The sequence below is a fragment of the Cricetulus griseus genome, chromosome 7, assembly GCF_003668045.3.
Source record: "Cricetulus griseus strain 17A/GY chromosome 7, alternate assembly CriGri-PICRH-1.0, whole genome shotgun sequence".
In the NCBI taxonomy this organism is placed as follows: domain Eukaryota; kingdom Metazoa; phylum Chordata; class Mammalia; order Rodentia; family Cricetidae; genus Cricetulus; species Cricetulus griseus.
In genome coordinates, this window is record NC_048600.1 from 112492625 (window position 1) to 112511833 (window position 19209).

The window sequence follows — 19209 nt, forward strand, 5'->3', positions numbered from 1 at the left end:
TTTGTTCTCACTATAGAAGAAGAAACAGGGAGACCTTGAGAAGCGAAGTTAGGTATTCAGGTGGGGCTGTTTGAGCCCACACATTCCCATGTCACTACCAGGTCAGGTTGCTTTTCTTGGGACCCTAGAGTGTGCATCATGTCCTTGTGGGTCCTCCTCCAACTCTCTCCTTTCTGTTTCCATAGACTCTATCATATCAAGCAGCCTGGGACATAATCTCAGGTTTTGCCAACCACAAGCTGGAGGTGCTAAGCAAGTTTCTATTATATCAGAGCTCCGATGTCTTCAGCTATAGGATGGGGACCATGAGCTCAGGTCTGTAGAGAGCACAGGGGGAAAGTGTTGAACAGCATACATAGTTCACTGCTGGTCTCATCTCATGGTTGCTTCCTAATTGGAAGATAGTAGGTGTTCTTAGAAAAGTAAGCAGGACCTCAAACCACAGGACAGCTCAGGTCCCATAGGCTCTCACCTGCAGCATTCCACCCCCAATGCCGTCTTTCCTTAGGCCTGGTCTCAGGGCTCACTTGTACACACACTGGACTGGCCAGATGTCTCATCAAACTTTCTAGGCATCAGGCCAGCCAGTTTCCAGAGCAGAGATGAGTCTGGGAGGCTCAGATTCCTTGTACCCACTGAGGAGACAAGTGAATCAAATACTCACCTATCCCTCTATCAATTCGGACATTTAGAAGGAAAGCCTCCATTGCTACCTGGGCTGGGAAAGACATGTCCTCCTAAACATGGATCTAGCTGTTACCAGGGTCAGAAACTGACTTCAAGTTATTTTGGCTAGAATCGAGGCTATGTAATGAAAATAGAGCTCCTGGCAATGAAGTAGGGGAGTGTCTGCCAAGGGTCTGTTGGGTTGAGGGTTACTAACTGTCCCATTTTTTCCAGGACAAAAAGTTCCCCATATCACATTAAAACCACCACAGTCCAGAGGAACCTGAGACAGTTGGTTACCATGGCCATAACTTCCAGGCCTACTCAAGAGCCTTTTATGTTCATCCAAACTTTAAGACCCCTGCCTTCTAGTCATTTACAGGCTTGCTTCCCCCTCCCCCAGACTGTCCATCAAAAGAGGCAAGGCTGAAGAAGGCAAGATGGTGGCTGGACTCCCACGCCTGCTTAACAAGGAGGCTGAGGTCTGGGTTCTGATGACAGGCCCCTTTGAAGAGCTGATGTAGACTGGGTCTTCCCAGGGTGTAGGGCTGTGGGGGTGAGTCTCCACATACCCACTTGTCCAACGGGGCTTCTGTTTTACGAGGCCAGGGTATGTTCACGGGAAGCTAAATAACAGGCTAATGAGAGGTTTTGATAGAAAGTGGAATTAACTTTAATGAGGAGAAAACACTTTGTAAGGGCCAACCAACGCCCACTGGGGCAAAGGTATAAAGTCAGGCTAGGGAGCTGCTTCTCTGTGTTGGGGTGTCTACTCTCAGAGACCTACTGCTTACCAGCTGCTGTGGCCATGGCTTCCAAATGCCTCAAGGCCAGCTTCTCCTCGGGATCACTCAAGAGCCCAGGTAAAGCTGGAGGGGGCTCCACTAGAACGTCCACGATGTTCTCCAGTAGCTCTTGCAAGCTGCCGAGTCTTTCCCGGGGAGCCCGGAGTTTCTCCGTGTGTTCCGCCGGCCTGGGTAGAAACAATTACAGGATTTCCAGCTGCCTCCCTGCTCTTTGCCACCCGATGGGAGGCTTTGCCGCCAGCTACGGCACCGGTGGAGGTTGGTTTGGAGAGGGCATCCTCACTGGCAATGAGAAGGAGACCATGCAGGTCCTGAACGACCGCCTAGCCAGCTATCTGGAGAAAGTGCGCCAGCTGGAGCAGGAGAACGCCAGCCTGGAGAGCCGCATCCGAGAGTGGTGTGAGCAGCAGGTGCCCTATATGTGCCCTGATTACCAGTCTTACTTCCGGACCATGGAGGAACTCCAGAAGAAGGTGAGAGGTTTGGAGTGGCTTCAGGTCTAGAAGCTAGAACAAGTGTGATAGTAGCCTGGATTCCACGGGGGACTTTTGGAGGGAACAAAGTTTATTCTTATCTGTGCCTCTTCTAGTCTCCCTAATGATCTTAGTCCAAGCTATCAGATGAGAACACTCAAAGCCAGCCTGGTTAAGTGACCCAGATAGCAATTAGTAGACTCAGAACTTGAATACAGGCTGTATTAACTAACTGGCTATGTGACCTTTGACACCACTGTCCATCTCTCTGAATTTTAGTGCCCTATTTTTTTTCCCTCTGAGACAGGATTCTCTGTGTAACTTTGGAGCCTGTCCTGGAATTCGCTCTGTAGACCAGGCTGTCCTCGCGAGCTCATGGAGGTCTGCCTGCCTCTGCCTCCTGAGTGCTGGGATTAAAGGTGTGCGCCATCTCCACCTGGCTTAATGTCCTTTAGTGAAGCTTTGTTTTTGCATCTGTAAAGCTGAGAAGATGCCTTTTCTATAAGTCCTCATTCCGGAAGGGCTCATCTATATTCCCAGAGAGCATTTGTGACCAGAGAACTAGAGCATAGCTGTTAGCAGCAACCTGCCTTGGGCTCACAGCAGGCCTGGGGGACAGGAAGGCAGGAGGAAGCTTCATTCCCTCACGTTGCAGTATTTCCTGTAGCATTGGCTACACATCATAGGCACACCACATTGCAAGGGATCTTGAGGGTCTAAGGTCTGGCACCAGCTCTCATCTCTCATAGAGTCCCACACTGTTCAGATCCAAGGATAGGAATGTACCTCCTTCCACGGGCAACTCTACCTCCTTCCACTGGCAGCTCTTGCCAGACTCAGGGGGAAGCTCCCACCAACGGAACACCCTTTCTTACATGAAATCCCTTCTTCCTGTCCAGACACTTTGCAGCAAGGCAGAGAATGCCAGGCTGGTGGTACAGATTGACAACGCCAAGCTGGCTGCTGATGACTTCAGAACCAAGTGAGTGGCCCTGCCAGTCCCCTGGCTGGGGCTGGTATAGTGGGATGCTGGTGATGGTTGGTCTCAGAGTTTCAGCTGCTCCATGCCCTGAGGCATGAGGGCAGAGTTACATTACAGCACCGGGCCAGTCTGGGGTGAGGCTTGACTTCGATACAAATGGGGTCACAGGTTTGAATACCCTGCTCTGGGTCTTCAGGTATGAGACAGAGGTTTCCCTGAGGCAGCTGGTGGAGGCTGACATCAATGGCCTGCGCAGGATCCTGGACGACCTGACTCTGTGCAAGGCTGACCTGGAAGCGCAGGTGGAGTCCCTGAAGGAGGAATTGCTCTGCCTCAAGAAGAACCATGAGGAGGTGAGCATGGGGGAGGGGGTGGACTTGGGGGAGGAGGTGAGCATGGGGAGGGTGGGCTTGGGGGAGGAGGTGAGCATGGGAACCAAGTGAGGTTAGGAAGAGGTCAGCTTGTGGAGCGGATGAGAATGGGGGGGGGGGAGGTATCCATGTAGGAGCAGGTGAAGGTGGGGAAGAGAGAGGCGAGCATGGAGGATCAAACGACACTGGAGAGAGGTGAGAACGGGAAGAGTGGGATGAGGTAAGAATGAGGAATATGTGAACACGGGCCAACAGGAGCACGGGAGAGAAGAACAAGGGGGAGGAGGGGAATGTAAGGAGAGAAGGTGAGCATGGGAAGAAAGGGGTGAGTAGGGCTGAGGCGGCACCCTCATTTGTGTTACAGGAAGTGAACTCACTGCGCTGCCAGCTTGGTGATCGGCTCAACGTAGAGGTGGACGCTGCTCCACCGGTTGATCTCAACCGTGTTCTGGATGAGATGAGGTGCCAGTATGAGACCTTGGTGGAGAATAACCGGAGGGACGCAGAAGACTGGTACGACACCCAGGTAGGTACCCGGAAGCAGTCAGTGCAGCAGAGGTGAAGTCATCTAGAAGTGTCCCTAGGGCTCTGAACCAGAAGCCAGAGATGGAAGCTTTAACTCTGTTTCGACTCTGTCTTGTAACCATGAGGTCTCCCCAGCAAGCACTACATGAATGGGTTGGAATGGGTAATCTGGAGGAACTCCCTTGACTCGTACCCTTGGTTCCAAGTGATCTCTGTAACCTTTGAGACCTCAGGGTTCCTGATCAGATCCCGTGTAAATATGTTTCAGACGGAGGAACTGAATCAGCAGGTTGTGTCCAGCTCGGAGCAGTTGCAGTCCTGCCAGGCAGAGATCATGGAGCTGAGACGCACAGTCAACTCCCTAGAGATTGAGTTGCAGGCCCAGCAGAGCATGGTGAGCACTGGGGCGGGGTAGAACTGCTGCTGACCTGAGCGTGGAGACACACAACCCTCAGATTCCACACGTTGGCCATACAAACTGATTTCAAGAGTTCAAATTCTTAGCTCAGGGCTTCCCTGTGTAAAGAAGAGGGTATGAAGGCCAGGCATACATCACAACTGGCTTTGTGGCGAAAGACAAGAGGGTCTGTAGTACTTGACATGCCCGGGGAGTGACTCCTCTATTTACACAAGATCTACCTCTTGGGTAATTATCAGCTGTCCAGAGGTACCGCCGGGAAGGAGTACCTGTCTTTGGGGTTACAGGAGTGGGGCTAGCTCACCTTCAGTGGTGTTTGACTGGGGTTTCTCCTAGCTTAGTGACTCCCTTAGCTTCCATTCTTGTGTTCTGAGGTCCCACTGAGACCCAGGTAGATCTTCCTAGCTAGTTCTCTGGCCTCTAACCTCTTCCTCTTCTCACAACCCTTGCCCTCCTAGAGAGATGCTTTGGACTCCACCCTGGCCGAGACGGAAGCCCGCTACGGCTCCCAGCTGGCACAGATGCAGTGCATGATTGGCAATGTGGAGTCCCAGCTTGGTGAGATCCGGGCTGACCTGGAGCGTCAGAACCAGGAGTACCAGGTGCTGCTGGATGTCCGGGCTCGGCTGGAGTGTGAGATCAACACGTATCGGGGTCTGCTGGAGAGTGAGGACAGCAAGTGAGTATGGTTACATGCTCTCACCTCTCCAAAGTTCTGGGAGAGACCACATGGTGCCCAGGAAGAGCATATCCTGATTCAAGAACCTTGGGGCTTAGCTCTGGTCTTGGGACAAACTCATTCGTATGCTCTGGCTGGTTCCTGTTTCCCCTTGGGTAAAACAAGGAGACAGGGTTTAAAAGGTACCATCATGTTTATATATTCTAGGATCTGTTCAGTGTTATCAAAAACAGCAACGGGAGAATGATAGTAACTAGGCGTGGCTACAGCTTCCCCTACAGTAACCCAACTTTCTTTGTCTCCCAGGCTTCCCTGCAACCCGTGTGCCCCTGACTACTCACCCTCTAAGTCATGCCTCCCCTGCCTTCCTGCCGTCTCCTGCAGCACTGGAGCAGCTCGTGCAAATTGCAGCCCTCATCCTGTCTGTGTTCCCTGCCCAGGGGGCAGGTTCTGAGAGGGACAGATCCAGAGGGTCAAGGCCATTGCCTTCAGGGTTCTGACATGGTGTCTAGTCAACCCTAACTCTTACAGCCCAAATCTCTCCATTCATGCTGGGCCCAGGTCCAGGCCTTGAGAGAGCTCCCTGCAAATATATGCGTTAGAGTTTCTTAGACCCTGTCAATTAAGGCTGGTTGCCCTACAGGCCTTGGCTCCCCATCATTTCAATGGGCTCCAGGGGCTCTGTTCTGGGCCTATTCCTTGGTCAGTCTTTCTTTCTGAGAGTGTTTTCATAGGTTCTGAAATTTAATACAGTGTATCTGAGGGTGGGACAATAAAGCCATTTGCTCTGATTCCCAGTGATGGGCTCATATCATTTATTTCTGTGTTGGCTTGTGTCCATGTTGGGTTCAGATTGACTGTTGGGCGGATGCATGGGGGATGTTTGACCAAGGGTGATCCCAGAAATAACAAGGTCCCCATGCTCCTCAGTGGGGGTGGTTAGAGGACTGCAATGAAGCTTTTTTTATCCTGTGCATGTTTGGGACAGTCTTGGGTGTTATTCTTCAGACGCCATCTACTTTTTCCCACTTTGAGACAGGATCTCTAATTGCCTGGAAACTTGCCAAGTAGGCTGGACTGGCTGACCAGGGAGCTCCAGGGATCTGCCTGTCTCTGCCTCCTAAGCATAGGCATTATAAGCATGTGCCACCATGCCTGGATCTTTGTTTTCTTAAATGTTTGAACTCAGGTTGTTGTATTTGCAAGGCAAGCACTTTGCCAACCTTGCTGTGAGGCTTTTGGCATGGCTTCCCTAATGAAGCCCTTTCTGCTAGGTCCCAGTGTGGTGATGACTGACACCTACTTTCCTTCTGGTATATATAGCAACCCGTGAGGTCACAAATAAAGATAAGTGTAAGAGAGAGCATTGGGGTCACTTTATTAGCCTACGTATGCTCCTCACAAAGCGATGGCATGTGCTCTACACTTAGGCTTTTAGGGTTCATTCATATTAACTCCCCTCTCCCCTTGCAGCCCTTTCCTGAAACTCTTACAGCTCAGAAAATCTCATAATTCCTAAGTCCACAATTCCTTACACACAGGCAACAGAGGTTGAGCCTGAGTTGGGACTTCTACTTGTAACTCAGAGTCTCTTGACCTAGGAGGCCTCTGCGTGCTCTTGGCATCTAGAGATGGGTGAGGCTCACTAGCATCTTCTCCCAGCATCCCCTCCCCACCCTGCAGCCTGTCATTTGTGCTCAGAATGCCTTCCCTCAAAAGACCAAGCAAAGCGTCAAGTTCTTCCAATCCCAGTGGGAAAGGGACAAAGGCGAGGGCACACTTTCTAAGCCACATAAGAAGGTGGATTGTCTCCAGAGGCACTTGTGCTCTTCAAAGATGACAAAGGTACCTGCTAAGGAACCAAGTGATGTTGAGAGGGTGATCATGGTTCCAGGGTGAAGCACAGGATGGCAGAAGGTACTGGGCTGAGATCTGTCCCTCTAGGGCATCCGAACAGCTCTCTGATTCTGAGGCAGAATCTTTCCCTTTAAGCTCCCTGACAGGAGGGCCCAGGCCTTTGGTATCTGCCAGCCTGTACTATTGTCTTCTTGGAACACAATGGTTGAATTTGCTGAGGCTTAGACATCTGTCTCACCTGCGAGGGCGTGGTCAGACACACCTGTATCCAGCACCTAAGTAGGCATGGCCACAGCTTCCCCTACACCCTTTATTCAATAAACCCACACTAAGCATCAATATGTGTCAGTGTCAGGTAGGATGCTAGGTACCACGGGCAGGGGTTGGTCTACATGGGATGCCTTGGTATAGGACAGGGAAGACACCCACTTCTACTTGCAACTTCTGTCTATCTGTCTGTCTACCTCTTTATCCATCCATTAATCCATCCACCACCTATCTATCTGCTTACAATCTATCTACCTAACTCTATCCATCTATCTATCTATCTATCTATCTATCTATCTATCTATCTATCTGTCTGTCTGTCTGTCTATCTATCAATCATCTATCTGTCTATCTATCTGTCTGTCTATCTATCTGTCTATCTGTCTGCCTATCTATCTTTCTATCATCTATCTGTCTGCCTATCTATCTGCCATCATCTACTTTAGTGATGAAAGAAGGCTGTACCATTCATGTAAGGAATGCAGAACCAGAACATGGAGTCAGAGGGACCTGGTACTCCAGGTCCACTGTGGGAGAGAGAGTACTGGCGGACCTTCTGAGTCTCAGTTTTCTCTTGAGGAAAACAAAGGAGGTAACATTTACTATGTTGTAATGTCCCTTTACTGAGTATACAGCTGGCATCTAGAAACTGGCTAGCACCGACTCGTTCTTCTAGTTGGATGCTCTGAGGGTGGGCATCTACTTTTCTCTGCTGGAATTTCATTTTTGAGGCAGCATTTCCAGGCAGCCAAAATATATAAGAAGTTATGGGGCTGAAGAGATAGCTCAGCAGTAGAATGTTTATTTTTCTTACAGAGGACTGGAGTTTTATTTCGGTTCCCAGCATCCATGTCAGGCAGCTCACAATCCTATAACTCCATTTCCAGGGGATCCAATGCCCTCTGGCCTCCATAGGCATCTCATTTACATGCTTGCTCTCCCATTACACATATGTTTAAAAAAATCTAGAAAAACCAAAGACAAACCAAGAAGTTACATGTGTTAGTATCAGTTTCAACCCCAACAGTCGTTGTTAGCAGGACAATTTGCTCTCTTAAGTTACATGTGTGTGTATCGGTTTCAGCTTTAACAGTCATGATCAGCAGGACAGTTTGCTCTCTTAAGTTACATGTGGCTGGGCGTTGGTGGCGCACGTCTTCAATCCCAGCACTCGGGGAGGCAGAGGCAGGCGGATCTCTATGAGTTCGAGAACAGCCTGGTCTACAAGAGCTGGTTCCAGGATAGCCTCCAAAGCCACAGAGAAACCCTGTCTCGAAACCTGACCCCCAAAGTTACATGTGTGTGTTAGTATCAGTTTCAACTCTGACACTCATGGTCAGCAGTACAATTTGCTGTCTTGAGCACAGGTTCTAGTGAAGTCTATTTTGTATAAGTCACACTCTTCTCACGGTGTCCTCAGCATCAATAGCCCCTTCCAAACCATCCTAACTCCCCTACCAGATCCCAGGAATTCCCCCCCTTTACTTATCTCATTTGCCTTTGCCTTTAAATTACAATCCCGTCTCCATGCAGTCAGATGTTTTCACCTTTGCACACCAGATTAACCCAGAGAACTTAAAAATAGAAACCTGACAAACCAAAACCACAACACAACAAAATAAAAACCAGAAAATAACTCTTGGCTGCTTTGATCCCCAGACATCCTGATTTAGTTGGCCTGAGGTTTGGCCTCTTGCTGGGATGTCTGAAAGCTGTTTGATTGATGTTGAGGTAGAGCCTGGGCTGTGTACCTGTGCATCAGTTGGCAGGCTTTTTGGTACTGTAACTAGGGAGCCCAGGACAGCTTTATCTGCTTCCTAACTACAGATGCAATGCTACCAGCTGCCTCAAGGTCCCACAGTGGTAACTTCCCTGCCATGATGGGCTATCACCTCAAACTGTGAACCAAAGTCAACTCTTCCCTAAGTTGCTTTCATCATGGTATCTCATCACAGCAGAAAGAAGAGCAATGAGAACAGGGACTGTTGTGGAATATTATTTTAAGATGTGTCATATTTGTTTATGCTGTGGAACATTTGTTTAATGACGCAAAGATATGTTGCATTCTTTTAGGCTGAATTTGTTTAACTACATGAAGTTGTGTGTTACTTTGCCTGCCTAAAACACCTGATTAGTCTAATAAAGAGCTGGACAGCCAATACCAAGGCAGGAGAAAGGATAGGCAGGATTGCCAGGCAGAGAGAATAAATAGGAGGAGAAATCTTGAGACAAAGGAGATGGAAGAACAGAGAAGGGGAAGGACAGGAGGACACCAGGGACCAGCTACCCAGCTACACAACCAGCATTGGAATAAAAAAGAAAGAAATACAGAAATAGAGAAAGTAAAATCTCAGAGGCAAAAGGTAGATGGGGTAATTTAAGTTAAGAAAAGCTGACTAGAAATAAGCCAAGCTAACGCCTGGCATTCATAAGAAAGAATAAGACTCTGTGTGTCTTTATGTGGGAGCCAGGTGGTGGGTTCCCCAAAAAGTAAAAAGTGAAAAACAACAACCAAAAACAAGGGACAAAGTAAGTAAACTAAAGCCAAGTATCAGTTGCTGTGCCAGGCACATAAATATCTCCAGTATCTGTTGGTTACCATGCTGAAGGTCGGCTGCGCTGTCTCGTCTCAGGTAGCCGGTGTTGCTCTCATCCCTCCTTCCATCTGACATCACCAGCTCCTCTAAACTGTCCATTGAGACAAAGCTACTGGAATTATGGTTGTTCTAGGGGATCAAACTGGAAGATCTTTTTATCTTGCGGGGGGGTGGGTGGGGGAGAAGAGGGATCATGAGAGTGGGTGGGACCCATGCTCTCACCCATGCTAGGCATGCACTGTAACACCGAGCTGTATCCCCACCTCTTGAGAGATCATTTAAGTCAATTTTTACGAAGAAACTGAGCTGCAGGGAGACAAGATGACTTTTAAAGGTCACTGCTCACATCAGAAGGCAGGATTTCTATTTTGAGTTCTTGGGTGGCATTTTCCATTTCCTGTCCTCTTGCCAACAGGCAAGGAAGTAATTGGAAAGGTAAGATAAGTGCTAATATCCCAACATCATACTGAGAAGAGGATGTGATGGTCAATCTCCAATCTCATGGGAGTCGGAATCACCTAGGAGACACACCTTTTGGACATGCCTTCAAGGGTGTTTCTAGAGTTTTGAGTGTGTTGAGAAGATCCGCTTTGAACATGTATACAGCACCATCCCATGCTCTAGGTTTCTGTATGGAACAAGAAGAAAGCCAGCTGAGAATCAGCATTCATTTCTCTCTGTTTCTTGACTGGACGCAACATGACCAGCTGCCTCAAGCTCCTACTGCCATACTTTCCCTGCCACGATGAACCATAGTCCCTCCGACTGTAAGCCTTGCTTCTTTGAGTTGTGTTTTTCAGGGATGTTGTTACAGCAGCAAGAAAAGTAACTAAGTAACAGGAGTAAATACAAAAGTGGTGATAGAAAACATGCAGTGTGTCAGCCCACAGCTTTCACAGCTGGGACAGAAAAGCATGAGTTCATCATGTTGTTTTAAGGCAGTATTCTCAACATGTGGGTCATGACCTCCTTGGGGAGTCAAATGATCCTTTCACAGGGTTCACATGTCAGATACCCTGCATATCAGATATTTACATCATGATTCATAACATAGCAAAATTACAGTTTTGAAGCAGCAATGAAAAATAATCTTATGCTTGGGGGTCACCACAGCATGAGGAACTGTAGTAAAGGGTCACAGCTTTAGGAGGGTTGAGAAGCACTGCTTTAAGGGAATGTTCAAGGCTTGTAACTAGGGACAGCTTCTCCCTGTTTCTAGGCTTAGCCCAGAGCATCCCTCTTTAAAGACCTGATTTACAGGGCTTCCACTCACTGGGGTCCCAAATCGAGCCTTCCCTGTGCACCACTACAGAGTAAAAGGAGAGCCAGATCTAGCTTACTCAACTGCAGTCTTAACAGACGGTAGCTGAACTTTGCACGGTGGCAGTGATCTTCAAGGGGAGGGCCCAGAGAGAGTCAAGCCAGAGTCTCTGCCTCCTGGAGGCATTCACAGACTGCTTTTCGAGAAGGGCCTCACCTTTCTGTTTCTCATTTGCATCTAACTAAAAGTGTCTTAGCTGCTTAGGAGTTTGCGTCTTCATTTCTTCTTCCCCTCTGTGATATGTCCTTTCCGTAGATGAGAGGATGAGTTGCACTCTGAAGCCTCTGCTCTCTTTCCCCTCTCTCCAAATTTATACCACTGTATCGAGGTCACTTCTGTCACCCACACACTTCCTTGTGAAGGGGCCAGGTCTCCTCCCACATGGAATGCTTTCATTAAAGGGGAATCTACTTTTCTGCAGGCTTGCAGCCTTCCCTAGGGCAGGTGCAGGTGGGGGCCCAGTGGGCAAGGTCCATGGCAACACAGGACAAGCTGTGGCAGTACCCGTTGCCACACCCTGGTAATGAGGGCCCATGTATTGGGGCTGGTCCTTTGAAGATGTGTCTTGATGCTCTCCCACCAGGTGACCAATGACAAGAACCCAGAGTCCTGCTTTAGCCAAATGACAAGTTTGGCCTCTTTTTATGAGAAAAGGAACTCCTTATTGGAAACCAAATTACAAATTAATTACCAGCTTCCTCTGGGACTGAGTGTAAACATCAACACTCCTACTCCTCCTGACTTTAGTGTGAGCCCCTTCACTCCAAGAGTATAAAAAGGCCTGGGCAGGATGGAGTCTGTAGATACCCAGGGAGCTGCTAGGGGGAAGGACCTCCCTAGCATGCCATCCAGCTGCTCTGTCACCTTACCAGCCTCTCTCAAGCTCTTCACGACCTTTCTCCGTCTGTTCCAGTAACATGGGCAGCAGGCAGGAGCTGTGCCTGGGTTATGTCTGCCAGCCTCTACAGTGCATGCCCTCCGTCTGCATGCCTACCACCTACCGGCCAGCCAGCTGCCTCTCCAAGACCTACCTGTCCAGCTCCTGTCAACCCAGCAACCGCCGGCCAACCAGTTGCATCTCCAGCTCCATGGGTACCTATGGCCTGTTCTGTGAGGGTGCCTTCAATGGCAATGAGAAGGAGACCATGCAGGTCCTGAACGACCGCCTGGCCAGCTACCTAGAGAAGGTGCGGCAGCTGGAAAGGGATAATGCAGAACTGGAGGGCAAGATCCAAGATGTCTACCAGGCACAGGTGCTGACCATGTGTCCTGACTACCAGTCCTATTTCCAGACCATTGAAGAGCTCCAGCAGAAGGTGAGGGTGGGTTGGGAACAGACTAGCTGGGGAGAGGCATTCAGAAAAGACAGTACTCTAGATATGAATCTCATTAATGTATCCAGCTATGCTCAGGAAAAAGACCTCCCCAGGGCATAGGATTATCTTCTAACTTGGACACTTAGACAGAGTCATTAATGTAGGAAGAACACTGTTATCAGGTCTGTCATTGATATACTGCATAACTTGGGGAGGCCCTTTCCCTTTTCCAGACACCAGTTTCTTCATCTGTACAATGGGGAGAGTAATGGTCCATATCTAAAAATGGGGTACTTAAGAGAATTCAATAGACAATGGATGTCAAGTGTTTGACACAGCTTATATCTGTTGAATTTTCAGTAAATGTCAAAGACTTGTCTGTCAAACACAATCCGGTTCTTTCCTTACAAATTGCTCATGGCATCCATAATGGGGCATTTGGAGGATCTCAATCAGCTTAAGACATTCCTTCACAGATAGGCCCACAGACTAACCCAATGTAGACAAGACATCACTGAAGCTCTCTTCCCAGGTGATGCTAAGTTGTGTTAATAGATTGGGAAGATGCATTCCACTGTGGGTGGCACCATTCCCTAGGAAGGGGTTACTGAACTGCATAAGAGTAGAACAAGCAAGCAAGCAAGCACACACCTATGCATTTATTTCTTTCTGCACTTGACTTTGGGTGTGATGTGACTAGTTCTTTGACTTCTCTTCAATGACGGACTGTAACTGGAATTGTAAGCCAAACAAATCCTTCTCCTATGTTGCTTTTTGCCAGGGTATTTTATCACAGCAGCAGAAATGAAACCAGGTTATCTTCACCGTGTTCTTTTCCTTCTTTTTATCCTGCACTGACCCACTCTGTGTGCCTTGGTTGGCAGGTTCTGTGCACCAAGGCAGAGAATGCCAGGATGATCGTGCACATTGACAATGCCAAGCTGGCTGCGGATGACTTCAGGACTAAGTGAGTCTGGCAGGGGCCTTGGAGGTAGAGAGTCTTTTCCTCATATACTCTTGGGCTGGCTCTCTATTGGTTTCATACAGGGTAGGACAGAGCCAGCATTTCAAATCCTCCCTTGGGTTCTGTATATAGTTAGCTCTACCCCTTGGTTGCTGATCCTGACCTTTTCGTAGGTATGAGACAGAGCTGGCCCTGAGACAGCTGGTAGAAGCTGACACCAATGGCCTGCGCAGGATTCTGGATGAGCTGACCCTGAATAAGGCTGACCTGGAAGCTCAAGTAGAGTCCCTGAAGGAGGAACTTCTGTGTCTCAAGAGGAACCACGAAGAGGTGAGATGGAGAGTAAAGAAAAGCAGTTGTGGGCATGGAAACAACATAGGGTTTGGAGTTGGATAGATGTAGGTTGAAACTGCCAGGTGGACCACATATTGTTTCTGTGACTTTATGTGATTAATGTATGCTTTCTGATACCCATCACTCAAGAAATAGGATTAACTGCCATGCAGAGTTATTGGGAGGATTTAATGATACTGTATGGATCCTGGATAGGACCCAGGCCTTGGGCATAAAACACCTACCTCTTGGTAGGTGTTCAGAAACTCACCTCTTTCTTCTGAAATTCCTGGACCAGGGTGACTGCCAAATTTCTCTAGCAAGGACTACATTTGTCTTTCTGGTGAGGGCCTCATCCCAGAGGGAGAGTTGTGCAGTGGGACCTGGGATGGTTACATTCCAGAACATACACAGAGACTGTTTGTCTCTGTCAGGCTGCCTACTGGGAGAGATCATCCTCTTCTGAGGGTGGACTTAGGTGTTTTCCATCTCTGGTCCATCCCCGTCCTTGCCCACCTCTTGCATCTTTTGTCTGTGTATAAGACACACAAGCTTAAGTCATAGAAACTTTTCTTTCCACCTTTCTCACAAATGCTGCAAAGACCACGTGCTTTGGTCTTCCTTCTCTGGGTTGACTCTCACACCTTTCACTGGGGATTTGAATGAACAAGTGTCTCTGGATTCTGGCTAGGCTTCCCCAGGCTTAAATGTAAAATAACAATCAGTCACCATGCACTCACTGAATGCTCTAGGGCACCTGACTCATCCCACTTAAACCAGAGAATTGGGAACTGCACCAAGAAGTCACTAATGAGGCATTATCACATACTTGGGCAGCCTCAGTGACAACTTTCTCTCACTGGCAGGTAGGCCTGGGGAGGGGCCTGTTCTCATTTGGACCTCGAACCAAGTAAAGTCAGGCTCTGTGGCCCTCCTTCCTTGATGAATAGGGCTGGTAGCATGAAGAGGAAATGTCAAGGGGGTGTGTGGGTTTCCCATCTTAGTCCAAATGGATCCAAGCAATTGCCTCTGAACTTCTGTCCAAGTGACAGAAAGTGTCACCTAGGATGTTCAGTTGGAGCTGGGAGGCCCCTGAGGCTCTGCAGGGTAGGCTTCTGCCCCTGAGGCTCTGCAGGGTAGGCTTCTGCCCCTGAGGCTCTGCAGGGTAGGCTTCTGCCCCTGAAGTCCACTCCCCAGTGCTGAGCTCTTGAGTGTCTCTTGCTATATTTCACATGGTTTTCACACTTGCCTGGGGGGGTCTCATGTCTTCTCAGGAAGTTGGTGTCCTTCGACAACAGCTTGGGGACCGCCTCAACATCGAGGTAGATGCTGCACCCCCAGTGGATCTGACCAGGATGCTGGAGGAGATGAGATGTCAGTATGAGACCATGGTGGAAACCAACCACAGGGATGTGGAGGAATGGTTCAACATGCAGGTGGGTGCATCTTTCTCAGGAGGTTGGGCTCCTTGGGGTCCTAAGGAAGGGACTCTGAGCCATCTCCTTTTCATCACTGCAGATGGAAGAGCTTAACAAGCAGGTGGCCACAAGCTCTGAGCAGCTTCAGAGCTACCAGTCAGATATCATTGATTTGAGACGAACAGTCAATACCCTGGAGATCGAATTGCAGGCTCAGCATAGCCTGGTGAGTGGTGCTGGCGGGATCTTGGCTCTGGATCTGGGAAAGCCCTGGGTAGGGGTTGCAGGTCTGTTAGGAGGGGTAGAAAGACAATCAGAGTCAGCCACCAGGATGCACCCCCAGATGACTTTCTTGGAGGGAGGTTTCTCTCAGGAACTAGTTCAGAGATAAAGGGACATGTTTCATATTGCATGTCAAACAAGACCCCTCCAACATGTCTGTTAGCTACTTAGCCTGTTCTTCTAACTCCTTGTTCTCAGCATCACCTATAGAGATTAAATAGTCCTCACACCTAGAGAAAATCCTAGGTGTCTAGAGAAAATTCTAGGTGTCAGTATTATTGGCCTATAGTTTAGAGCAATGGAACTAGAGTCTTTGGAGGCATCCCTTGTGCCTGGGTATTTTTTAAGGACTCTCATGTGAAAACCAGCAGAAAGATATGCCATATTAGAATACTTGATTAACTCAATTCCAAACTGTGTAGAAGGAATCAGGGACATGGGAGCAGACTTAGGAGTTGGGTTCAGACCTCTGGTCCTTCCACACACCTGATGCTTAGCCTGGAGCAGATGACTTGACCTGTTTTTGGACTTCTGTTTCTACACTGGCTTAGAAGAGAGGGGCCATTCACAACATTAAAGACTTGGCTCTTCTCATCTCTTTCTGAACCAGGCGGTGGAAAGCAGTGCCTCTTCATAGTTGTGTCTTTCCTTTGCCTTAGAGAGACTCTTTGGAAAACACACTGGGGGAGACAGAGGGTCGCTTCACCTCCCAGCTGTCCCAAATGCAATGCATGATCACCAACGTGGAGACCCAGCTGGCCAACATCCGCTGTGACCTGGAGAGACAGAACCAAGAGTACAAGGTGTTGCTGGATGTCAAGGCCCGGCTGGAGTGTGAGATCGACACATACAGGGGCCTGCTGGAGAGCGAGGACAGCAAGTGAGTTTTGGGGGAGAGGTTCTGTGGGGTGCCCAAGAGGCCTGGGTGGGGCCTAGGAAGCAAGTCCATCTACCTGCACTCAAGGGACATGAGCTTAGAGTCTGTCAAGAGCCATCGGAAAGCTGGCATGCTCTAAAGGAAGCCAGGTGATGCCGTTTAGGCCACCATCCCAAACCTGGCCCAGAGGAGGCCATTCTTCACTTTGATCTGACAAACTCCATTTAAGAGCCTACCATGTGTCAGGCATTATGAAGGATACTGAGATAGATGCTGAGAAAGAATCTGCCTTCAGATTGTTACATCTGTCAGGGCACAGCCAGAGAGACCACTGGAGGTTGCTCTGAGGGGGAGGAGTTCTGGATCTGTTAGAAAGACAGGAGGTAGCTTAATGTGATTGACTCTGGTCAGCAGAGCAGGAATGGTCAGCTGGAGCTCATCCATGGATAACTACCAAGGACACACTGGCACATCAGAGGCCTTTGTTTGAGGGAATGGTAGAACCTGAGTAATTACTGGATGGCAAACATCTGGAATGCAGAGACAATAGGATTTGGTTCCCTGGACTCAGTTCATGGCAGCTGCCTGATATGTGTTTCTTGTCTGAGCCAAAGAAAACTCAAAGGTCCTATTCGGAAGATTATCCTGAGAGATGCAAGAAGGGCGGGGTGGGAGGAGAACCAGGCAGGGACAGTGTTTAGGAGCAATGGGGAGATCACTGTCATGTAAGCAGGATCAGCGGGACCTGGTGGCTGTCTGGATATAGAGTGTGTGGTCATCACGTATGCTAACAGCTGCTGGAGCAATATTCCACCCCACAAAATAAATCTGTGTATGCATGTGCACATATGCACATATCTACATATATGAATGTGGATGTGCGTGTGTTATAGCATATGTATGCCGTGTGTGTGTGTGTGTGTGTGTGTGTGTGTGTGTGTGTGTGTGTGTGTGTGTAGGCCAGAGGACAACATCTGGTTTCCCGTTAGTTTGAGATAAGGTCTCTTGCTCACCATGACATACACCAGTCTAGCTGGCTCACAAACTTCTGGGGATGGTCTTGCTTCTGCCTCCCCTCTCACCATAGGAACACAGGACTACAGACACGTGCTACTGTGTCTGACTTTACATAGGTTCTAGGGATCCAGCTCAGGTCTTAACACTTGTATGATAAACTCTTCATTCGCTGGGACATCTCCCCAGCCATTGCAACAATTTCTTGTCCAGCATTTAGTCTTGTTTTTCTAGTACTCTGAATCTCAGTCTGCCGAGGCAAGTGTCGTAAACTCACATGTTTGCAAAGACCAGGATGTAAAGAGCCACACAGAATGTGGGATCTGTGGGGACTGTGGCAGCCAAGGAGCTTGTGCTGTGCTCAAGGAGGGCAGTGCTGTCCCCTATATGTCCCTAACACATAGGGTGCAGATCCTGGGCTGCTAACCTTCCAGCTGCCCAAGGAAAGCTGGGATTTACATTTTTTCCAAGCGTTGAAAGTCTCCAAATTTAAAATATATTTAACAAATTGAAAAAAAAGGTGCCCAGATACATCAAATACATGTGAATGTGTCCCCAGGCCACTGTCCAGTGTTCAGTGTGTTGTTTCTGGTTTTGTTCCCCAGCCTGTCAGTCTCTGAGATCATCCTGTTTCCTTTTGCCATGTAACTCATTCCACATCAATTTAGAATTTCCTCTTATTCAACACTTGCTTATAAAGTGCCTGCTCTATGCCAGGCACACAGAGCGCACACACAACTGTCTGGTAGAGGAGACAGATCATAGTGGAATGATTAGCTGTCATTATGGAAGAAACTATACGGTGCCACTGGGGGACTTAACACTGAGATAGGGGTTCAGGGGTGATGCCACAGTTAGTTGAGCTTTTAAAGAAGCAAAGGGTGGTCATGGAAGAGAAGTGTAGAAAGTGACATGTGTCCCACAACCTGAGTTGGATAGCTCATGGAGGGACAGGCAGAAGGCTAGAGCTCAGACCTCAGAACTGTGAGGAGAGGGGGGATTAGGACACGCACATCTGTTAAAGAGGCTAAAGCTTGTCTCAATCGCAAGTGGGAGCCACTGAAAGTCTAAGGGAGGGGAGGGGCTGATTAAATTGCTGTCTACTGGAGATCCCTCTGGCCATCCCTCTGCCAGGGCTTAGAAGGAGAGGCAAGAGTGGAGTTGGGGGTAGGAATCAGCTGGCGGCCACAGAGGTAGCACAGGCAAAGATGAGGGCAATCGAAACAATGAAAGCCAGGTGGCGGAGATGCACAGAGGGGCCGTTAGAGGTGTCTGAGGGTGGAATTGTCAAGGTCTGTTATGAGTTGGGCACCGCCACTAATTCTTCCCCACTGTGACTTTTTCTCCCAGGCTGCCCTGTAACCCTTGCTCCACTGCTGCCTGCCAGCCTTGTGCACCCTCCCCTGGGGTGTCCCGCTCAGTCTGTGTGCCCCGCCCTGTTTGCATGCCTTGCTCACCCTGCCTTCAGAGCCGCTATTGAAGCTTCTAAGCATCCCTCAGTGTGGATCCTGGAGGGACCTGAGTTCTGTGTCCTCCTCTCATGCCTCTTCATACCAAGCCTAACCACAATTCTGAGACCATGGAAAGAGGGGGCAGCTCAGACAGTCCTGAACAGAACCAGGAAGTGGACACCAGCAATGTGTCCTGATACCACAGGGAGTACCCTTGCCTTCATTGCTTCAACGCTGCCTTCTCTATGTCCATACGCAGAAGGTTCTCTTTGGTGATGCTTCTGGTTTTCTATGCTTTTCTCGGAGTGCACATGTTTTCAGTTTAACTGCAAATAAAACTTAACTCAATGGCCCTGTAAATTTGTATTTCTTTGTCTCTCATGATGGTGTATTCATGAACCACATTTACTCTTTTGGATTCAGGAAGTTTTGTATTCTTATGCCTCTTCCTTTAAAAATATCAGTTACTTTTAAATGAGTGTTTGGCCCATCTTGTATGAATGCAACAACGCATGCCTGGTGCCTGTGGAAGCCAGAAGAGGATATTGGATCCCGCATGGAACTAAAGTTGCAGATGAGCCACCTCTCCAGG

The 19209-nt window shown here is 48.8% G+C and overlaps 2 protein-coding genes across 2 annotated transcripts; both read left to right on the top strand.

Moving 5' to 3' along the window:
- The first annotated feature begins 1474 nt into the window (after positions 1 to 1474).
- LOC100758394 (keratin, type I cuticular Ha5) lies at positions 1475 to 5374 on the top strand. The gene is made up of 7 exons (XM_027427712.2): positions 1475 to 1945; positions 2845 to 2927; positions 3124 to 3280; positions 3663 to 3824; positions 4092 to 4217; positions 4700 to 4920; positions 5227 to 5374. The coding sequence occupies exons 1-7, from the start codon at positions 1475 to 1477 to the stop codon at positions 5372 to 5374; spliced, it is 1368 nt and encodes a 455-aa protein (XP_027283513.1).
- Positions 5375 to 9644: 4270 nt separating this feature from the next.
- LOC100758110 (keratin, type I cuticular Ha2) lies at positions 9645 to 18646 on the top strand. The gene is made up of 8 exons (XM_027427758.2): positions 9645 to 9677; positions 11835 to 12278; positions 13163 to 13245; positions 13416 to 13572; positions 14850 to 15011; positions 15094 to 15219; positions 15935 to 16155; positions 18517 to 18646. Exons 1-8 carry the CDS (start codon positions 9645 to 9647, stop codon positions 18644 to 18646), a joined length of 1356 nt encoding a protein of 451 aa, XP_027283559.1.
- Positions 18647 to 19209: the final 563 nt, after the last annotated feature.

Excerpts from the sequence above, each read along its gene's own strand:
- LOC100758394 (XM_027427712.2), top strand. The coding sequence starts at position 1,475 with ATGGCTTCCAAATGCCTCAAGGCCAGCTTCTCCTCGGGATCACTCAAG. Across the intron at positions 2,928-3,123 it reads GCTGATGACTTCAGAACCAA|GTATGAGACAGAGGTTTCCC; the intron begins GTGAGTGGCCCT and ends CTGGGTCTTCAG. Across the intron at positions 3,281-3,662 it reads TCAAGAAGAACCATGAGGAG|GAAGTGAACTCACTGCGCTG; the intron begins GTGAGCATGGGG and ends TTTGTGTTACAG.
- LOC100758110 (XM_027427758.2), top strand. The coding sequence starts at position 9,645 with ATGCTGAAGGTCGGCTGCGCTGTCTCGTCTCAG. Across the intron at positions 13,573-14,849 it reads TCAAGAGGAACCACGAAGAG|GAAGTTGGTGTCCTTCGACA; the intron begins GTGAGATGGAGA and ends ATGTCTTCTCAG. Across the intron at positions 15,220-15,934 it reads TGCAGGCTCAGCATAGCCTG|AGAGACTCTTTGGAAAACAC; the intron begins GTGAGTGGTGCT and ends CCTTTGCCTTAG.